The sequence below is a fragment of the Nelumbo lutea genome, chromosome 1, assembly GCF_056320005.1.
Source record: "Nelumbo lutea isolate HS-2025 chromosome 1, American lotus-T2T, whole genome shotgun sequence".
Taxonomy (NCBI): Eukaryota; Viridiplantae; Streptophyta; class Magnoliopsida; order Proteales; family Nelumbonaceae; genus Nelumbo; species Nelumbo lutea.
This window is the reverse complement of record NC_142684.1, coordinates 154,521,392-154,541,765: the sequence shown is the minus strand read 5'-3', so window position 1 is coordinate 154,541,765 and position 20,374 is coordinate 154,521,392. Positions and strand designations below refer to the sequence as shown.

Genomic DNA, 20,374 nt, shown 5'->3' with positions numbered 1-20,374 from the left:
ATGTCCTGAAAAACACAATGAGTGGGAAAGAAAGTTATGCTGCAATTCATTGACTTTGTTAAGCTACTAATAGATAAGAGGTTTGTGTTAAGCTTAGGGACAACCATCGGCAAGGGATATTTTCTCTTTCCTAGAGAGGAGGTGATATGAGCAAAACAGGTTAGATAGGCTGATCATATGGTCTAATGCACCGGAATCAATAATCCAAGGGATTCTATGATTACCTGAAGCTGAAGCATGATTCACAGAAGCACGAGTACCTGAGTGAGCAAAAGCCGATGAAGATGATGTACTGTTGGAAGGGTGAGTTGAAGAAACCGTAGCTTTCAGATGATTTAGGAGCCTCCCATACTTCTCAAAATCCAGCTTTATTGCAGCCAATTGCTCAATAGTTGATTTTTCTTCGCTTTCCTTACTTCCCCCTTCAAGCATTGTAGTAGCATTAGCAGTCTTGGATTTTCCCACCTGGCTGCCCTTCTTAGGGTTATTATTGTTCTTAAATTTATCGGGAAGAAGTTCAGGATGAAGCTTCCAGCAGGTGTCCTTTGTATGTCGTGGTTTCTTGCAATATTCACACAACGGCTCTCTTTTCTCAGTGGGGCCCTTCGGTTTCATTCTTGCATGTGCAAAATGTTCTGTAGATGGACCCTGCAACTGCACCTGGCGCCTACTCTCCTAACTACTTATCATAGCATATGCCTGTGAAAGAGTAACCTCATCCCTAGCCAAAATGTTCTGTCTGATAATATCAAACTCAGGGTTGAGTTCAGTGAGAAACTCAAACACCCTATTTCTCTCCACTAGCTTTTCTATACATTTCAGAATCCTTTTTACTCTCCCATACCACTGTTTCCATAACATCAATTTCCTGCCATAGGGACTTTAGTATAGAGTAGTAGATTGCCACACTCTTCTCCCCCTGTCTCAGGTTCTTCACATCACTTTTCAATTTGTATGCTCTGGTTACATTCAGTTTCTGTGAATAGGTCTCAGTCACACTGTCCCATATCTCCTTAGCCGAAGACATCCAGAGATAGTGTTGGCTTATATGAGGTTGCATAGAGTTGATTAACCATCCTATAACAGTATTGTTCTCTTGCATCCATCTTTCAAATTCAGGGTCTGTCTCTTTGGGTTTCACCTTGCTGCCTGTGAGATACCCGAGTTTTCCTCTACTACAAACATAGATTTTTATAGATTGGGCCCAAGCAAGATAGTTCGTTCCGTCTAGCTTAATTGTGGTAACACCCGTCAAAACGGAATCTACTGGAGTAGGTCCAGAAGCTGGCACCCACTTGAACTCACTTTCGTATGTCTCCATTAATCAAACGAAAATCAAAGAACAAAAAATTTTGACTATGTAAACTTACTTGAAGTCAAACCAGAACTTGGGTGCTTGAAAAACTAGGGTTTTGCTCCGTCCAGCAGATGGGTGGGAGAGAGAAGACACTACCGCACCTACCAGAGTAACCCAAACTCTTCCAAACCTGAACCGCCCTCCTTTAGCAGTCACAAGACACCTTCCAAGCACAGAGCGCCACACCCTAGCTTCACCTTTCCTGGTAACTCAAAAATCTCCAGTCGGCTAGGGTTTTGGGCAGCAGCAAAACAACATCACTTCTTGGCAAAATCTGGCCAGAACTAAACTCTCCAAACCCTTCTACCAACTAGGCAAGTAATTCTCAATACTATAGAGAACCTATCTCTCCATACACTCTCTTGATTTGAGTGTACAAGAACAAAGAAAAAAGAAGAAAGAGGAATTGAACCCGCTCTGATACCAAGATGTAAATCAGTCCTCTAATATCAAGATTAAATTTAGTGATTAGCAGAATAGAACAGATCTGAATAATTGTATAACAGAGGAAGATGGCGAAGAGAAGAGGTAAGAGAAGAAGTCGAATTAATCACCCTTCTCCTCTAACCCTATTTTTTATTAATCTCTAAAAAACTGATGATGACAAGTATACCCTTAAGTTGGTGGCCAGCATGGCAGTTACATAAAGAAAGTAAAATAAGAACAAATAACAGGCCCATTAAGTGAGGCCCATCAACATAAAATAAAAGATAAAATAAAGGATATCACATGAGAGGCTGTTAGGGCCCATTCGGCCCAGTCTCTTTACACCTTGCATTTCCTTTCCATAACTCCTGGAGGTAAAGACATATAGACCTCTTCATGTAGGTCTCCATTTAAGAAGGTATTTTTGTTAGAATGTTAGAGTGATGCTCGGCTGATAAGAGTTCTTATTAGCCCAGTCTTATGTTTAACTTATCTTGTAACTGGGCCTGTGTTAATGGGCCTAATCCTGTTTAGTGATTTAAGTCATCTGGGTGTCCCATCACTAATCAGGGGCATCCCAGTAATTTCTTGTACCTTGTACTATATTCATCTATAAATAAAAGACTGGTCGACTGCCTAGTACAATTCGACATTCTCTTCCGTTCTATGGTTCTCTTCTCCTCCTTGCTACTTCGAGTATAGCTCTTCAAATTACAATTTTTAACATCAAACTAGTGAAGGGGCCAATCAAAAGTGGCTGCTAGAGACAACAAAATTCGAACTGAAGTCATTTTAACCACAGGAGCAAAAGTCTTAAGGTAATCAATACCATACATTTGAGTGTAGCTTTTAGCAACCAATCGAGCCTTAAACCTCTCAATAATACCATCAAAATGATACTTGATAGTGAATACCCATTTACAACCCATTGGTTCCTTCCCTTCAGACAAGTCCACAATATCCCAGGTATGGTTTTTATGCAAAGCATCTAGTTAAATCTTCATAGCATCCCTCCGTTCAGGTTTGGACAAGGCTTCTGATACAAACCTGAGAATCACATGGGTAGAAATAGAGGCAAGAAAAGAACATTGGTTCGGCTGTCTTAATTTGTTTGTTTTATCTTTGTTGTGTCTTAAAGACATTAGTTATTGGGCCTAATCTTATTTAGTGTTTTATTTGACTAGATGCCCCATCACTAATCGGGGGCATTCTAGTCTATTTATGTAACATTATGTAATGCTCTTATATATAATAGATTAGGGCTGGCTGAGAGTGATTTTGCCGCCCTTCTCATATCTTCTCCTTCTTCTTCTTCTCTTCACATTCGGCAGCCTTATTCCAGCAAACATGGTATCGGAGCTCTAATCTTTCGCCTGGTTACAGCAGCTGCTGCTGCTTCTATTTGCATCTACCTCTCTCTCTTCTTCTTTTCTATCTTGGTTGCTGCAAAGAAACCCTAGGGTTGGCCGTAGAACAAAGCAGGACCTACATCTAGGGTTTCCCTTGGTTGTAGGGCCCAAGGGGAGTTAGACCCAGAAGCTGATGCCCTAATAGGCACAGTACAGAAAACTGTAGCCATTCGGCTAAGAGGGATCTGTGCAGAACAGATCTAGGTGGGAGGACTGATCTCAGCAGTCCTAGAACTGTTCGTGGGTGAGGTTATTGCCTGCGATAGCAATGATTAGCACACAGTAGAAGCCAACACTGCGGCAACAATGATTAGAACACAGCAGAGGGTCACACAACAGATTATAGTATGCGACAGCAGTAATTAGGGCACAGTGCAGCAGTGTAGTACTTGGTGTTTCAGCTCTGTGATGGGTTCTCAGGACTGAGTTTCAGTGCAGCAAGTTCTGTAAGTTTGAAACAGTTCTCTATATATTGTGTTTACAGTCTTGACATTTACAAGTAGGAGAAGATGTCTTCCATATCCAGGGAAGTGTCTTCTAGAGATGTTAGGGCTTGTGGGAGGTCTCCTAATCTGGAGAATCCAAATCTGCACAGCCTACAGATCACAAATGTGATGTTGGATGAGTACAACTTCAGAAAATGATCTGTTTCTGCCATGCTCTTCATCACATCCCGGGAACTCACTGGTTACTTGGACGGGCAGAAGAAGGAACCCGAAGTGGGGAGTGCTGAATATGCAACTTGGCGCAAGGAGAATGCTACAGTTATGTCCTGGCTACTTGCTTCAATGACTCAAGGGTAGCTAGGACTGTTCAACATTTCTCCACTGTTGCCAAGATATGGGAAAAAATGTCTAAAACCTATGGGCAAAAAAAAAATAATGCCAGAATTTACAGACTGAATCAAGACATTGCTGCCTTGAGGCAAGGAGATATGAGTGTGGCAACATATTTTGCTACACTAGAAGGACTATGGGAAGAGCTAGATCATCACCTTATTATTGATTGGGAGAATGCCAGAGACAAGGAAAAACATGACAAACAGGTTGAAGAGGGTAGAGCATTTAAATTTTTGGCTGGCCTAGATCCAATATATGAGAGCATAAGGTCTCAAATTCTAGGAAGGGATGAAATGTCAGACTTACATCATGTCTACTACCTTGTGAGGAATGAAGAGGTGAGAAGAAAAGAGATGCAGGTTGATACTCAAACTAAACTAGCTGAACAGTCTATGGAACATTCGACCCTAATCTCTACAAATAAAAAAGGGAACAGGTACTCGGACAAGAGACATCTGAATTGCACCCACTGTGGAGGAGAAAGGTGTGTGAAAGAGAAATGTTGGGTTCTCTATCCGCATCTGAAGCCAGCTGCATTGAGGAAAGATAAGAAGCATCAGAAAGGTCAACCTGCAAGTGGGAATCTGGCTGCGAGTCACAGTGACGAGGGTTCAAAACACTCATCCATAATTACTTCCTCTTCCATGGGATAGACTACTAATTCCCCTGGAACCGGGTCCTTGGGTTTTACTGCCAATGAGGTAGAGGTACTTAGCCGGGCCCTAGCCTGTCTAAGGACCAATTCTCTTGCTTCCACCTCCCTTGCTAGATCAAGTATTGCCTCTGCCTTTAATGCAACTAGTACTATTGATTTTGCCTCTTGGATTATTGATTTTGGTGCAATTGACCACATGGACACATGTCTTCTCTATTTTCTTCCTATCATTTAATGTCTAGCCAAGATAAGATGAGGGTTGTTGATGGTTCTATCTCTACCTTTTCTGGGAAAGGAGTGGTTGACCTAAACAAGGACCTCTCACTCAAATCTGTCTTGCATGTTCCCAATCTTTCTTCAAATCTCTTATCTGTTTCAAAGCTTACCAAAAATTTGAATTGTAGCATAATTTTTTTTCCTACTCATTGTGTCTTTCAGGATGGATTGACAAAGAGAACGATTGGGAGCGGTCATGAGTGTGGAGGTCTCTACTACCTTGATGCAGACATCAGTTCGACCTTACAAACATCTGCTACTAGTAGTCGGTCCAATGTGGAGTCAATAGCTAGGTTACATCTGTGGCATGCTAGGTTAGGTCATTTGCCGTTTTCATCATTGGAAGTGTTGTTTCCAGACTTATTCAAAGGTGTTTCAAGTCAAGAGTTAGTCTATGAAGTCTGTCAACTATCAAAGCAATGTAGAATTGTTTATTCAACTTCTAGTAATGAAATTCAAGCTTCTTTTGACTTAGTCCACACTGATGTTTGGGGCCCCTCTCCCATTATTTCTGTTGATGGCTTTTGATACTTTATCAGTTTTATTGATCACTATTTTCGATGCACATGGATCTACTTATTAAAAGCACGAGATGAAGTGCCGCGGATAACCATGACATTTTGCAAAATGATTGAAACACAATTTGGCAAGAAAATCAAACAATTCAGGTCAGATAATGCTGCTGAATATTTTGAAAGGTCCCTGAATTTGTTTATGGAGGATGCTGGAATGATTCATCAGTCATCTTGTGCTAGTACTCCCCAACAGAATGGGGTTGCTGAACGCAAGAATAAACATCTATTGGAGATTGCTTGAGCCTTACTATTTCAGCACAAACTTCCAAAAAACTATTGGTCTCAAGCAATCCTTACTGCATCATATCTGATAAATTGAATGACATCCAAGGTATTGGGGATGAAAACTCCTTTCTCTGTTCTTTGCCCTCGCCTTCCTAACTTTTCTCTTCCACCGAGAGTCTTTGGTTGTGTTTGCTTTGTACATGTCAAGGATCCACAGAAAACCAAATTGGATCCTAGGGCTACGAAGGGAATTTTTTTGGGGTACTCCCCTATTCAGAAGGGGTACAAGTGTTATGATCCAGTCACCAAGAAAAAAATGTCACAAAGGATGTGGTATTCTTTGAGTCTCAATCCTATTTTCATTCTTCCCAGAATCCTCATCAGGGGGAGACTAGTGGGATGGAAGAGGATCCTTCTGTTCCCTCCTCCTTTGTGCCTCTCTCTACCTCAGACCTACCATCTTCTCCTCTTGATCCACCTAGTTGTGGTATTCCGGGTGATTCTAGTGAGGCTCCCATTGTTCCAGTTACTACTAGTGATGTTGCAAATGTTACTGAAGACTCCAGCAGGCAGCAAAGAGATATTAGAACCACCTACAATAGAAGGAAGAAGGGTCCTCTAACTCATGACAGCAACCAATTGGACTCGGATCAACCTGTCTCAGAAACTCAAGGTAATCCTATCAATTCCTCTGACCTGGATCTTCCTATTGCCCTTCGTAAGTCTATCCATTCTTGTACTATCAGACACCCCATTGCTGACTTTTTGTCTTACTCACAATTGTCTCCTCGTTATTGTTCTTTTGTGTCTGCTCTCTCTTCTGTGCATGTCCCTACTAGGTATTCAGAGGCAGTATTTGACCCAAAATGAAAAGAGGCTATGGACGAAGAAATGAAGGCCTTAATGAAAGCAGGGACTTGGGAATTAGTGGATCTACCAGAAGGGAAAGGCACTGTTGGATGCAAGTGGGTGTTCACTATGAAGCATAGGGAGGATGGGTCCATTGAAAGGTACAAGGCTAGACTGGTAGCAAAAGGTTTTACTCAAAAAGAAGGGATTGACTACAAAGAAACCTTTGCTCCAGTAGCAAAACTCAACACAATTCGAGTTCTATTATCATTAGTTGCAAATTTCTCATGGGGGCTACATCAATTGGATGTGAAGAATGCTTTCTTAAATGGTGACCTACATGAAGAGGTATTCATGGATCCTCCACCAGGTTATGGGTTTGGCAAGAAGGTATGTAGACTGAAAAAGCTCTATACGGTCTTAAGCAGTCCCCTCGTGCTTGGTTTGAGAAGCCATGTGGGGCCATGAAGAAAGGGGGTTACACTTAAAGTGGGGCAGATCATACCCCGTTCATAAGGAAGAGAAATGGCAAACTTACAACACTTATTGTCTGTGGATGATATGGTAATTACAGTGGATGATCAGGAAGAGATTAAAAGACTAAAGGAGGTCTTGGCTGTTGAATTTGAGATCAAAGACTTAGGCCAACTGAGATACTTTCTTGAGATTGAAGTTGCTAGATCCAAAGAGGGCATCTGTATATGTCGAAATACATCATTGATCTTCTACAAGAGACAGGCATGATGAGGTGTAGGCTAGTGGATACTCCAATAGAACAGAACCATGGTCTACAGGATTTTGTAGGAGAGGACTACCTTGATAAGGAAAGATACCAAAAGCTGGTGGGGAAGTTGATTTATCTATCCCTCACTCGCCCTGACATTGCTTATGCTGAACATGTTGTTAGTCAGTTCATGCACACTCCTAAAATCCCTCACATGAAAGTTGTGGAAAGGATCCTCAGATATTTGAAGTCTTGCTCGGGGAAAGGAATTATGTTCAGAGAAAACAATAAAATTGAAGTTGAAGGATATACTGATGCAGATTGGGCTGGCTCTGTTGGGGACAGGAAGTCTACTTCCGGGTACTGCACCTTTGTTGAAGGAAATTTAGTTACATGGAGGAGTAAAAAATAGAATGTGGTGGCTAGATCTAGTGCAGAGGCTGAATATCGAGCTATGGCTCATGGTGTTGCTGAACTTCTATGGCTTAAGATCCTTCTTGGTGAACTTGGAATAAAGATCGAGTGCCCTCTCAGGTTGTACTGTGACAACAAGGCTGCCATCAACATTGCAAATAACCCAGTGCAACATGATAGAATGAAACATATTGAGATAGACCGCCACTTTGTCAAAGAAAGAATCGTCTCAGGAGAACTCTACATTCCTTATACTCTCTCTGAGATGCAAATTGCAGATGTTCTAACTAAAGGGCTAGCTACAGTGAAATTCTTGGACTTGGCAAGCTAAACATGATTGACATCCATGCTTAGCTTGAGGGGGAGTGTTGGTTCGACTGTCTTAATTTGTTTGTTTTATCTTTGTTGTGTCTTAAAGACATTAGTTACTGGGCCTAATCTTATTTAGTGTTTATTTTTTGACTAGGTGTCCCATCACTAATCGGGGGCATTCTAGTCTATTTATGTAACATTATGTAATGCTCTTATATATAATAGATTAGGGCTGGCTGAGAGTGATTTTTCCGCCCTTCTCATATCTTCTCCTTCTTCTTCTCTTCACATTCGGCAGCCTTATTCCAACAAACAACTAGGTTGGGGAAAGAAGGTTGTAGGACATGTGTTTAGAGATACAGTGTGTTGTACACTTCCGCTTGCCTGTGCGAAGGGCAATAGGAAGGTCAAGGTCTGGGAAGGTAGCAGATGGGTTAGAGGAAGGCTGACCTGTGACCTCATTAGTGATAGGAGGTGCGAGAGGCTCTATTGAAGGAGTGGAAACAACTTGCCCATGTCTGAGTCAAGAGGGAGTAGGAACATTGAAGTAGACATAATAGAAAGAGAGGCAACAGAAGTAGATGACTTAGCAGAAGACTCAAAAGGAATTGGAAGAGGAATAATTGGGGACATAGCAAATGGCTCCTTAGAATGCTCCCCCTCAGGAGAAATACCGAAGGAACAGACTCAGTAAATATGACATCCCTAGAGAAAGTGGGTGCCACGAATTGGATCAAAACAACAATATCCCTTATGTGTGGAGGCATATCCCAGGAAGACACACTTATGTGTTTTAAGCTCAAATTTGTGTCTCTGATGATTATGAACATGCACATAGCAGGTGCACCCAAAGACTCAAAGAGGAAGAGAGAAGAGATCCTCATCTGGAAAGAGAAGGCTAAACGGGGTTATGAAACCTAGAACCTAGGAGGGCATACGGTTAATAAGAACATGAGAGGCAAAAAGGAGGCATCTAGCAACCTCAACCACATGGTGGTTCTTCCTTTCCGTCACTCCATTCTGTTGTGGAGTGTAGGAACAAGAACTTTGATGAATAACCCCAAAGGTTTCTAAGTAGGATGAGAGATTTTTCTCAAAAATATTCCTTAGCATTATCTGATCAGAATATTTTGATCAAGATGTTAAATTGGGTAAGAATAAGTTCATGAAACTTTTGCACAATAGTTGGTACTTCATCCCGGGATCTCATGAGGTAAATCCAAGTATAGCAAGAAAAATCATCAATAAAGAGGATAAATGTTGGGAAATAGATTTTTATTACTTATTGAATAAGAATGTCTACAATGTTTCGCAAGTGATATGGCCCCCACACATCAGAGTGCACAATATGAAAAGGAGAAATATATTTTTTATTACTTACTGAATAAGAATGTCTACAATGTTTCGCAAGTTCACATGACTCACAAAAAAGACTCGATAGAGATATTCCCTTAAACATGTTGGGAAACAAATGACTCAAAGTAGAAAAAGGTAAATGACCAAAACATACATGACATAACATGACTCTATCAATAGACTTTGACAAGACAGACTCCAAAGCTACTCCATTAGGTGGCCCAAGACTCCTATCAGGTGTGTAAAGGGAAGGGAGATCCATCATATGGATGGCCGAACCATGCAGGGTGGCTGGGCGAAACAAACCGGACTAGATCTAGAACCAAAGTAAGGGAGGGCTATACCTAATACGGAATCCACAAACGTAGCTTCCAAAGTAGGTGTTCACGCCCAAAGAGGGTACCAAATCCTACCTCCACTGAAGATGGCGTAGCTTGAGATGAAGCAGGATCAGCAATGCAGTCCTTCAGCAAGGGAGGTAGAGCATGAATTCAGATCTGATTTTTTTTTTGCAAGATCCAATCTTGATCAGTCCAAGAATGGAGATCGAACAGGGTATATGGCTGCAAGAGCAGAAGGAGAGGGAGAACTGAAAGTAGTGTGTAACCTTTTAGTAGTTCGCCCTCTTCTATTTAAATAGATCTTAAAGAGTTAATTTCCTAATCTGATTAGGAGTTTCTTAATCCAAATCTTTATTTGGATTTGAACTCTTTAAGTGGATAAGACTTATCCTCTTATCCTTATCTGTTGATCCAAACCCATATCTAAACCCAAATTCGCCCATATTGATTAATCATATTAATCTTGGGCCCTAGGCCCATTAAGTAAGTGGGCTCGCCTCCCCTTTTAATTGTTGGCTAGCTTGACTCTCTTTGTATGGCGTGGGACCCTAACATTGATCTTCACAAAATCCATATGGGTTCAGCCTAGCCTTTGTTACAAGGCTTGGCCGAATTCACTACTGAACACAGTGAACCCCTGAGCCCATCAGTATGGGCTCTTAATAGGCCCAACATTTACACTAAATGGTCCTTGAGTCTAGCCACCTTATGAAGGCCCAAGGACTATAGTCTTAAGTGAGATTAGCCTATCAGGTATAAAAGCCCTAAATGGTCTTACACTTAACCTCTTACCCCATAATGATCAAACATTGTCCGACAAGAGAGGACCTTTCCCTCGGCTGCAAGGTGTAGTGTTGCACTCTTTGCTCGAAATGGATCCCGGAAATTAAAACCTTTGCAAACCTTTTTCATAAAAACATATTATATATATATATATATATATATATATATTGCAAAACAAATATCAAACAAGTCCAAAATCAACTGCCGGCAGTTTAGGTTCCCTTTAGAGAGAGTACAGTCCCCGATCATTCACTTTGCCTAACAAAGGGGCTGATTTTGTCACTATGATCACCCACTCAGGTGAATTCTTAGACTGCCCCAACATACCTAGGTTTTGGCCCCCGCTAAGGATCTCACTGATTGGCATGTCAAAGACAACCCAATCCAGCATCTAGTGCAGTACCATAATCAAGTCTAGGGGTTAGGTGTAACTTTCCAGTTTTTCTCATCTGTCTTCAACTCCAGGGCACAACTAGAAAATGGTTCGGTTCAGAGTTTCAAGCAAACCCACACTACATGTGCTTCGGGTCTAACCCTGGCAGCTGAGACAAGCTACCGCAACCAACTTGGCAGCACATTAGTGTTAGCCTTAGCAGGATAAACCTCCCCAGGTCTATCTAATGGCTGTGAACATTCTAAAATAACACGAGTCTCATAAGTATCCAGTTTAAGGGTAATTGCACAGAAATATACCAAATATAACATGAATCAAAATGTACTTTTATTCATTTACAATAAATGTCAAATCTACATCAATCTGATTGGAGCTAAGGGCATACATTGTCTAATAGTGTGTCCAACAAGTATATTCCATTCACCTCATGGCCACTCTCAATTGTCCTATGAGATTTCAGGTCTTGAAAAACATAATGAGTAGGAAAGAAGATTATGCTATGATTCATGGATTTAGTCAAACTACTAACAGATAAAAGGTTGGTACTAAACTTGAGGACACGATGAACAAAGGATAAGACAAGAGTGTTAGAGGCTTTGATATCTCTTTTGCCAGAGATGGGAGCAAAAGACCCATAAGCAAGGGATATTTTCTCTCTACCAGAAAGGAGCTGATATGAACAAAAGAGGTTAGATATACTAGTCATATGGTTTGCTTCGGTTTCTAGCAGTATTCACATATCACTTCTTCTCAATCAGCACTTTCGGTTTTATTCCAGCATATGAAGTGTTCTATATGTGGTCCTTGTAACTATACTTGTTGCATACTCTCTTCACTACTTACCATAGCATATGCTTGAGCAAGAGTGACCTCATCTTTGGCCCGGATGTTCTGCTTAGTAATGTCAAACTCAGGATTGAGTCCTGTGAGAAACTCAAACACCTTGTTTTGGCCCTGTCTTTCTACATATGTGGTAATAATCCATAAGCAACTTCAGGAAGATGACGATTTTTTCTCTTGGCAACACTGTTTTGTTGAGGTATCTTAGCATAGGAGCTTCAATGAAGGGATCCACATGAAGCAAAGAACTCCATGAGATCACTATGAAAATACTCATTTGCATTGTCTGACTGGAAAATATGAATCTCAGTATGGAATTGAGTAAAAATCATGCGTTGAAAATCTTTCACAATCTTTGGCACTTCATTTCTAGATTGCATAGGATAAATCCTGGTATATCTAGAGTAGTCATCAACCAAAGTAATGAAATACTTGTAGCCAATTTCATAAGGTAGAGTAACGGGGCCCCAAACATCAGAATAAACAATGTGAAAATGAAACTCAGATCTTTTATTTCTTAAAGGAAAAGAATAACTTGCTTTATCTAGAAGAATGAGATCCAAACCAGGTATTGAAAACCTTTAGGATTTTTTTTTTGGTTAAAACTGAAAGTTTCTGTATTGGGTCTTTTATTTGAATTAGCAAACTTTGTTAAGAAAGTAGTTGTGTTCAAAAAATTTAAGCTCAGTTTGGAAAAAGTACAAATGCAAATATGTACAGTACAAATACATAAAAAATCATACAAAATACAAGATTTTGCACTCTACATATTTGTATTTGTTTTACTTCCAAATGGAGCCTTAAGTGAAATTCCTTAGTTGGGACCAGACCAAGGTTCTAAAAACCGACCCGGAAATGGAATCATTGTGGCCACCGGTTTCCGAGTCAGCGGTTTGATCGTCCATGTAGAACAGTTCGGATCAGTTGCATTATTAGGGCAAATGTAGTCTTTTAGACTTTTAGGCAATTAGGTTTTTATGAGAAAAGAGAGGTTGTGGTCAGCTGACAAAGAAAGAAAGAAAGAAAGAAAGAAGAGGAGAAAAGAAAAAAAAAAAAACAGGAAAGGAAGGAGAGAAAGGAAAGAAAGAAAGGAAGGGGGGAAGGAGGGAAGAAGAAGGAAGAGGTGACGGCGGTCAGCGGCGACAATAGAAATGCAGATCTGAGATCTGAGATTTGACATCTGATTTCTTCTTCTTGTTCTTCTTCTGTTGTATCTGCAAACCGCTGTCCAGGTCAAACAGGTTGACGGTTTGACTGCCTGGGTCAGCGGTTCTCTGACCAAGTCAACGAGCTTTGTCCCAGGAATGGGTTAAGGGTGAAACGGAACCAGTTACCTGGATGGTTTCCAGGCCGAATGGTCCAACCATCTGGGTCTACGATGGTTCACAAACACTGGCCCAGACCATTGAATTTGTGTTTTGATAGAAAGGTTTGTCCTAATTAATGTGAGTCCAACTATGATACCTAAAAACTGATATCCAATCAACCAGTACAATTAAAGTGGTAACCAATCAACTGGTATTCATCAAAATTCATGGGAGGATTCTGATTGGTCGAAGGTTTTCCCTATCATACCTTTCTGGCATCATAGAAATTGCCCACAATATGGGTCCCGCACCATTTCAAGTGAGTACTTATATTGTTCAAGTAATTTATTTTTGTAATAGATACTTTTTTTTCTTTCTGAAAGGAGAGATGACCATGTGTCTGAGGATTATGCTTGCATAGCATATATCCAATGTCAGCACCAGTAGAAGGATTTTATTTCCCTAGTAACAAACTCATTTTCACTTTTCAGAAGTTGAAAAGACCCCAGATAGCTGGGACCAACATTGGGTAATGATCCTTTATTTTTCTGAAGAGCCTTGTGATCAATTTATCTTAGGCTATGCCCTTGTGTACTGACACAACTAACATGTTACTCCCAAGGTTCAAAGTATCAATATTGACGTGTCATATTGTTCCTTTTGGTTTCTGAAACTTTAAATACTGCTACCTTTTAAGTTTGATTTATTTTATGTTATTTTATATGATTTGACAACATGTTTGACAAAAAATATCAGACAAAACATCCAAAAATATATATAGCTTTTGGTCATTTGAAACTCTTGATATGCAAGTTTTGCATATTGAGAGTATTGTTACTTTGAACCATGGTCATTCCATATCAATTGTTGCATATAGAATTGATTTTGAGAACTTACTGAAGACAATCTCATCTATTTCTTGTGCTACTTTTTGAACAGTTGAACAACAACAAAGAAATTGGAAGTGGCGAACTTACTTCTGGAGGATGTTTTCAAGATGAAACTAAAATGTAATAATGAACTTTTGAAAGAAAAGAAGGAAAAAATAGAACTTGTATCCTATTTTTTGTAGTCTTCTTTTCTTGATTATTTAAATAATTATTCCTCATTAATTATATGACAGTGTCAAGCATATGGAACGAAAGCAGTGTGAACATGGATACATATCAGAAAACAGGCTATCAACTGTTGAATATCTACAGGGCCTAAGTTCCACTATGAATCTTTCTTCTTTCCAAGCTGTAGGTACAGAAACATCTTCAAAGGCAACAGACATCAAGGTAAAAGATCAAAGACAATCTGATCTACCCAAGATAGGAGCTACTCGACAAAAAACTCAAGTTTTAAATGGTGTTGGTGTGGAAGAAACTGTCAAGCCTGTTGGCCTTTTAGGTGATAAAGACTCCCTGGGCCATCTGCATCCATCTATTGCACTTCCTGGTATGATGAGCTACACTAGGAAAAGTTCAAATCAAATTGTTTAAACAATTTAAATAAAACTAATAGATTGATGGTACATGACAGAACCAAGCTGCTGTGAACCAACTACTGGTGCTTCATCTGAAACTTCTTTTGAACTTCCGAAAAACTCGAACAATGCTACTTCTTTGCATAAAAAGTTCAATCATAGAGGCAAAGGTTTGGGGTCTTTGGAACCCATTGCTATGACAGTGAAGGAGAGGCTATCTTCAAATCAAACATGCACAAGTAGGGATGAAGATGACAACTACAAGGATTACAGAACGACTCCTGCAGTGTTGCCAATTAATATTTATTCACAGGATCTCTGTCTGAAGGTAGGTATTTATCTTGTTGGTGTGCTATTTATGCCTATTATCTTGTACATTCATTGCTATACTGTATCCTTCATATATAATCACCTTTGGACTCGTATCAATTAGAATAGCTGTTATTTCAACAAGGGTTCTTTTTCTCTATCTATATTTGTTGAGTTTACTTAAACAGCATCTGCTGAAATGATGTGCAGAGGATTTCAGAAGACATTGTTAATGACATGGCTCCACTAGCATGTGTGACACCAGAGCCAATTGCTTCTATGAATTTTAAAGGAAGAGTATTACCTATTTGGTCAAGAAATGATGATAATCTATCCAAACCAATTTTAACAAAACCTTTTTTCTGCCCTCCTCATTTTCTTGGTTTATCCTTGCAAACAGAGCCTGCAACTGCAGCTAGTACATCAGAAGACCACTCCACCATATCTTCATTTCCAAGTTTTGAAATTAAACAAAAAGGTTCTGTTCAGGATTTGATGTCCCAAACTGGTTCAGACCAGTTGAGACACAAGCTGATGCTTGACAGCGTTTTAACTAGATCGAGAACATTTAAAGGAAGCCAATCTTCATCAGAAAAGCTCAAGGGGTACACGATTGCATGGTCAGAAGAAGAATTAGATTATCTTTGGATAGGAGTAAGGAGACATGGAAGAAGCAATTGGGAAGCTATGTTACGAGACCCAAGGTTGCATTTCTCAACATGGAGGGTGGCAAGGGACTTGTCTGCAAGATGGGATGAGGAGCAATCCAAGCTTTTGAATGGTACACTAATTCAACCACAAAGGTTGATATCACAAGGCTCTCCAGTCTCTGGCAGTGGCTTATGGACTAAAAAGACTGCAGTGGCTAGCCATTATGGCAATTATTACACTGAGAGTCAGAGACTAGCAAGATCTGATGCGCTTATGGATGAAACTCAACTTTCTCTTGGAGATGTATATGTCCAAAAAGATAGAAATATCCCAAAGAAATATACATTCAATCTGCCCATCCCTAATCTTATGCCTCAAACAGTGGCAGTGAACGACAATCCAGACAGTGTATCTTGTGTTACAAGTAATGGAATAAGAAATCCAGCTTCTCAAAAAATTGGAACCAAACAACATCAAAAGCACACAAGGTGCCAAGGGAATCAGTCACATTCAGGTAGCAAACATGCAAGATATGTTGAGGGGTTTCCCATTCTTCAGCAGAAACCTCTCGACCGAGCAGCAGGTAGTGGACTGCAGAATGGAGAGCTATTCAATCAAGGAGAAGGCAGAGGAACTTCTAGTCATTCCTCATCCCCAGATGATGGATCTTCTTGTTTTCCCTCAAATAGCAATTTGCCTCATTGGCTCAAAGAAGTTGTCAGTGTTCCTTTAAGGCCAATGGAGTCATCTGTGCCTCCAGATATTTTATCCATGAAACAGTCATTGAGCTTGCTGTACAATGGCCAGAAACAGGTTGTCCTGCCTTTTTCCAGTCCTGATGCATTACCAATCCAACAAAAAAATCCTCAAGGGCTGATGATGAGTAGAATTAACAAGTCAGGAAGCCTAAGGGCATCAGAATTGTTACCACATACTGCCAACTCCAACTTTTCCTTAATGGGGCCTAGATTAAATCATCATTCTGGCACAAGTTCAAACTCCTTAATGCCTGAATTTGAAAACCAGAATATCAAGATTGGTTTAGCTGATCCAAATCCTACATATTTACATCCTGTTACAACCAAACAAGATGGTTTGATCGTCATTGACAGTGATGCTTCTTCTGAAGAAACCATATCAGATGATCAAAATGGTACGCTATATAGCAGGTAACGGAAGCTTCTTAGAACCCTGAAGCATCAACTGATTTTTCAAGTAAATCCATTTTTGTTTTTCTGGTGGGTATTTTTCAAGTAAACTTCATTAATTATAGTCAGTTATAGAAGCATTCTGTTCATGATGCAAGTAAATTTCATGAAGGATTTCAACTCTCTCTATATAGGAAATCATGAAAGGGTTCCGTCAATAACCTATACAGTTACAAATGCATTATAATTGCAAATCGTGAAGGATTTCAACATCTTTTCCAGTCCAAGAAATCAAGATTCCATACAGGTGATGGTGATCATTCTGTTGATTGTCTACAAAGGATGCCCTATGCTGTCAATGGCAATCCAAACAAGTATTGGTGATTATATGGTTAGTATGATTTAAGCAACGGTATTGTAGGTTCTAAATGTTCTAATCCACTTGAGATGACATATTGGATGAACATCTGGGAGAAACCAGTGCCATAGCATGGAGTTATTGACACTGGACTCTGCTTCATCTTGAGGCCATTAGTTTTGCTAGGGCTTTTTGAACAAGTGACAAGTTTTATGCCATTTAGATTTTTTAAACCCCAACCTTTACTCAAGGTTTAGGGACAGCCACCTTGAAATTTTATTAACCATTACCAAACGGGAAAAACAAAATTACAGGGGAGGATGTAGCCTGCCTTGTCCCTAGCCCGGCTTACACAAATCTGTCCCTCACCAATTCAACAAAACCCCCTTGTAAAGAGAAAATACAAAAGCATGACTTAGACACCATTTCTAAACCCATGCACAGTAAGAAAGCTAGCCTATCCAACTGTTGGAGGAATATTACTCGGGGCTTCTTCTCTTGTTTGACTCATGTCAAACGGTATCATCTAGCCAAAAGCATAACTTAGCCAAATTAGGTACCGAGTCGAAGTAGCATTTTCAATTCCTTTGTTAGCCAAGGCATCTGCTGGCTTTATGCCATTTAGATTGATACATGTTAAATTCGGATCTGGACGTGTCCAATAAGGGCCATTTCCAAATTTTGGTCTCTGTAATCTAAGGGTCCATTCTCCACCACTGCGGATATCATTTTACCCCTCTAAACCTCGACTTCCTTGCAACTTTCAGATTTCAGAATGACCTAAGAAATGCTTTTCTTTCTTTGTGGACCTATTTTGCTGCAACTTCATCTTTCAGATGTCAAGATCATGTAGAAATATTCGAAACCCAGGTGGCCAGATCTTAACATCTTAACAGCAAACTGTTTCAGGATTGGGGAACACCTTTGCTGGATTTGGCCTTGACCCTGTTCAGGATGTGTTTTGGTGTGGGTTGCGATTTGCGAACTATGGATGGAATTGGATGACATCTCATCCCAATGCATGAAAAATGGGACCTCTACCCAAACTTCTTACACGACTTGGAGGAAAAAAAAAACCCATAAACCACGAAACTGGATCCTATTTGAAGAAATAATCAAGGATTCATTTGATACAAGATCAGAAAGACAAGCCCAAATTGAGAACCCACTTACACAGAATAATTTCCAAATCTAATTAGGAAATCCAGAACTGCAATCAACTTACGTTTTTATATTTATAATCCTAGAAAAAGAAATGAAAAGCGAATTACGTGGATTGACAAAAAAGTGAACAATGCTTGTGAACAAAATCAATCCTATCCACTAATCTACCTAAAAATAGTTTTAGGATAAAATCAAATTAATTCTTTGTAATGTTCGACTACAATACCAGAACTACATGATACCCAAAAAACTTGTAACCAATGAACCTTTATTACAAAAGTGGTAGCCAATCAAGTGAACTCACAGGGGCATTTAATATAATGATCTTGGGTCATTAGATCAACCTAGTTGTCGGAGTATTTAATCCATAATCCAATGACCAAACCAAAATGGCTTTATTTAATCTGACCATATTGCTTCCTTCATCAGGAAGAGTAATTGAAGTAGTTCTCTGACCATGAAGATCCTCATCTCCTTTTAGATTCATTGAATATTTGAATTTGAAAAAAAAAAAAAAGAAAAAACTGTTTTAAGATACGTAGGAAAATGAGTCGAATGACTAATAGAATAATTTGGGGACATGCATGATACATCAGGAAAACTCATGAGGCTTAAATATGCATCAAAACTAAATATAAAGATGCATTTGGCGACAGTGCAAACTGATTTAATTTTTGTTTCAAAATTTGCCTTTGTTAGATTACAATACAAATGAAGTAAACTAAGACCTTAAGGTTGTGTTTGGAAGAGGTGTAAAACGTCATCAGTGTATGTAAAACCTTAAAGGTGATGAAGTTTTACATCTTTCATCAACATAAAATTACACTTCATCAAAACACACACAAAGAGTAGTTTTTTATTTTATTTTTAATATTCAAATATTGAAATGTAGCTGGAAAACTCGCAGACGGTTAATCGTGAAGACTCATGCAACTCAGCGACTGGAATCTTTTCAACTGAAAATACCACCGATTTAGAGCATAATCCATGTGATGTCCTAACTACCTTGGGTATGTTTGAAAGAAAGGTATGATCCATCTAATGGACGTCATAAAGGTTGTGGAATGGGTGGGCGAATTTTAAAAATTTCCTACCTTCTCCCAATTGGGAATCATTTTCCCTAAATTTAGAATACAATATTCAAGGATCCTACTTGAATCATAATCAAACCAGATCTGTACCAAAAGATAAATGGGAGGAATATACCTGATCCGGAGAAACAGTATCTTCCAAAGTTGGTGTTCACACCCAAAGAATGCTCCAAGATCCGTTCCTGCTGAATATGACACAGCTGTAGATGGAACAGAACCAGTAGGGTGCGTCCTACACACTAGATCCTTCACAAGAATCCTCTGGAAACACTAAACACTGAATCCTTTTAGTTTTTGTTGCAAGACTAATGTCAAGAACAGATTTCTTGACTTTCTTTTTCTGCAAAGATCTAATCTTGCAAAAACAGATGGCGACGGCAGGAGGAGAAATCTAAAGGCGAAAAGGTTGAACTGCCTTTTTTCCTTTTCTGGAGTATGAAAATGAGATCCTATCTCAATTCGCAGGAGATATCTTATATCTCTTCAAGGTGGTTCGAAATCTGATATTTCTCTTTTTAGGGGTTCTCCTCTTTTCTTCTTGATTAAGAATCCTCCTAATTAAGAGTTATCACAATCCAAATCAGCATTTGGATAGGGGATAATCTTAATCATATCTGTAGATAAAGTTAGCTTACTCCTGATCTTATCAAGAGGTTACCATATTCAAATCTAATTTGAATTTGGTCTCTAAGAGTGGATAAAGCTAAAGGCCCAATCCTTTTACTAACATTAATCTCAGATTCGCCCCAAAGATGGGTGATCATATCATCCCACATCGAAATGGGCTTCTAGCCCATTAAGTGTTCAGTGTCTAATTACTTTCTAATCTGCTGCCCAGTTGAGTTTCTTTGTATGGCGTGAGACCCAAGCATTGATCTACACACCAACCACACGGGTTTGGCCCAGCCTTTAATACAAGGCCCAGCCAAATTCACTGAAAAACTCAATGAACCCCTTGAGTCCATCATATGGACCCTATGGGCCCAACACTTACATTAAGTGGTCCCTGGGCCAAGCCATCTTATAAAAACCCAGGGACTGTAGGCAGGTGCAAGATTAGCCCATCAGGTATTATCCTCAATGGTCTTACACTTAACCTCTCA

General features: G+C 39.6%; 1 protein-coding gene across 3 annotated transcripts in view; it reads left to right on the top strand.

Moving 5' to 3' along the window:
- The window catches only part of LOC148878533 (uncharacterized), a 102,708-nt gene extending 85,447 nt beyond the window's left edge, over positions 1-17,261 (top strand). For all 3 annotated transcript variants that reach the window (XM_088956064.1, XM_088956055.1, XM_088956070.1), the window contains exons 5-9: positions 14,022-14,092; positions 14,206-14,522; positions 14,607-14,878; positions 15,070-16,679; positions 16,853-17,261. In XM_088956064.1, the coding sequence (XP_088812190.1) occupies positions 14,022-14,092; positions 14,206-14,522; positions 14,607-14,878; positions 15,070-16,679; positions 16,853-16,862 (2,280 nt within the window). In that variant the 3' untranslated portion in view covers positions 16,863-17,261. The remainder of the gene's footprint in view (positions 1-14,021; positions 14,093-14,205; positions 14,523-14,606; positions 14,879-15,069; positions 16,680-16,852) is intronic.
- The last annotated feature ends 3,113 nt before the right edge of the window (positions 17,262-20,374 follow it).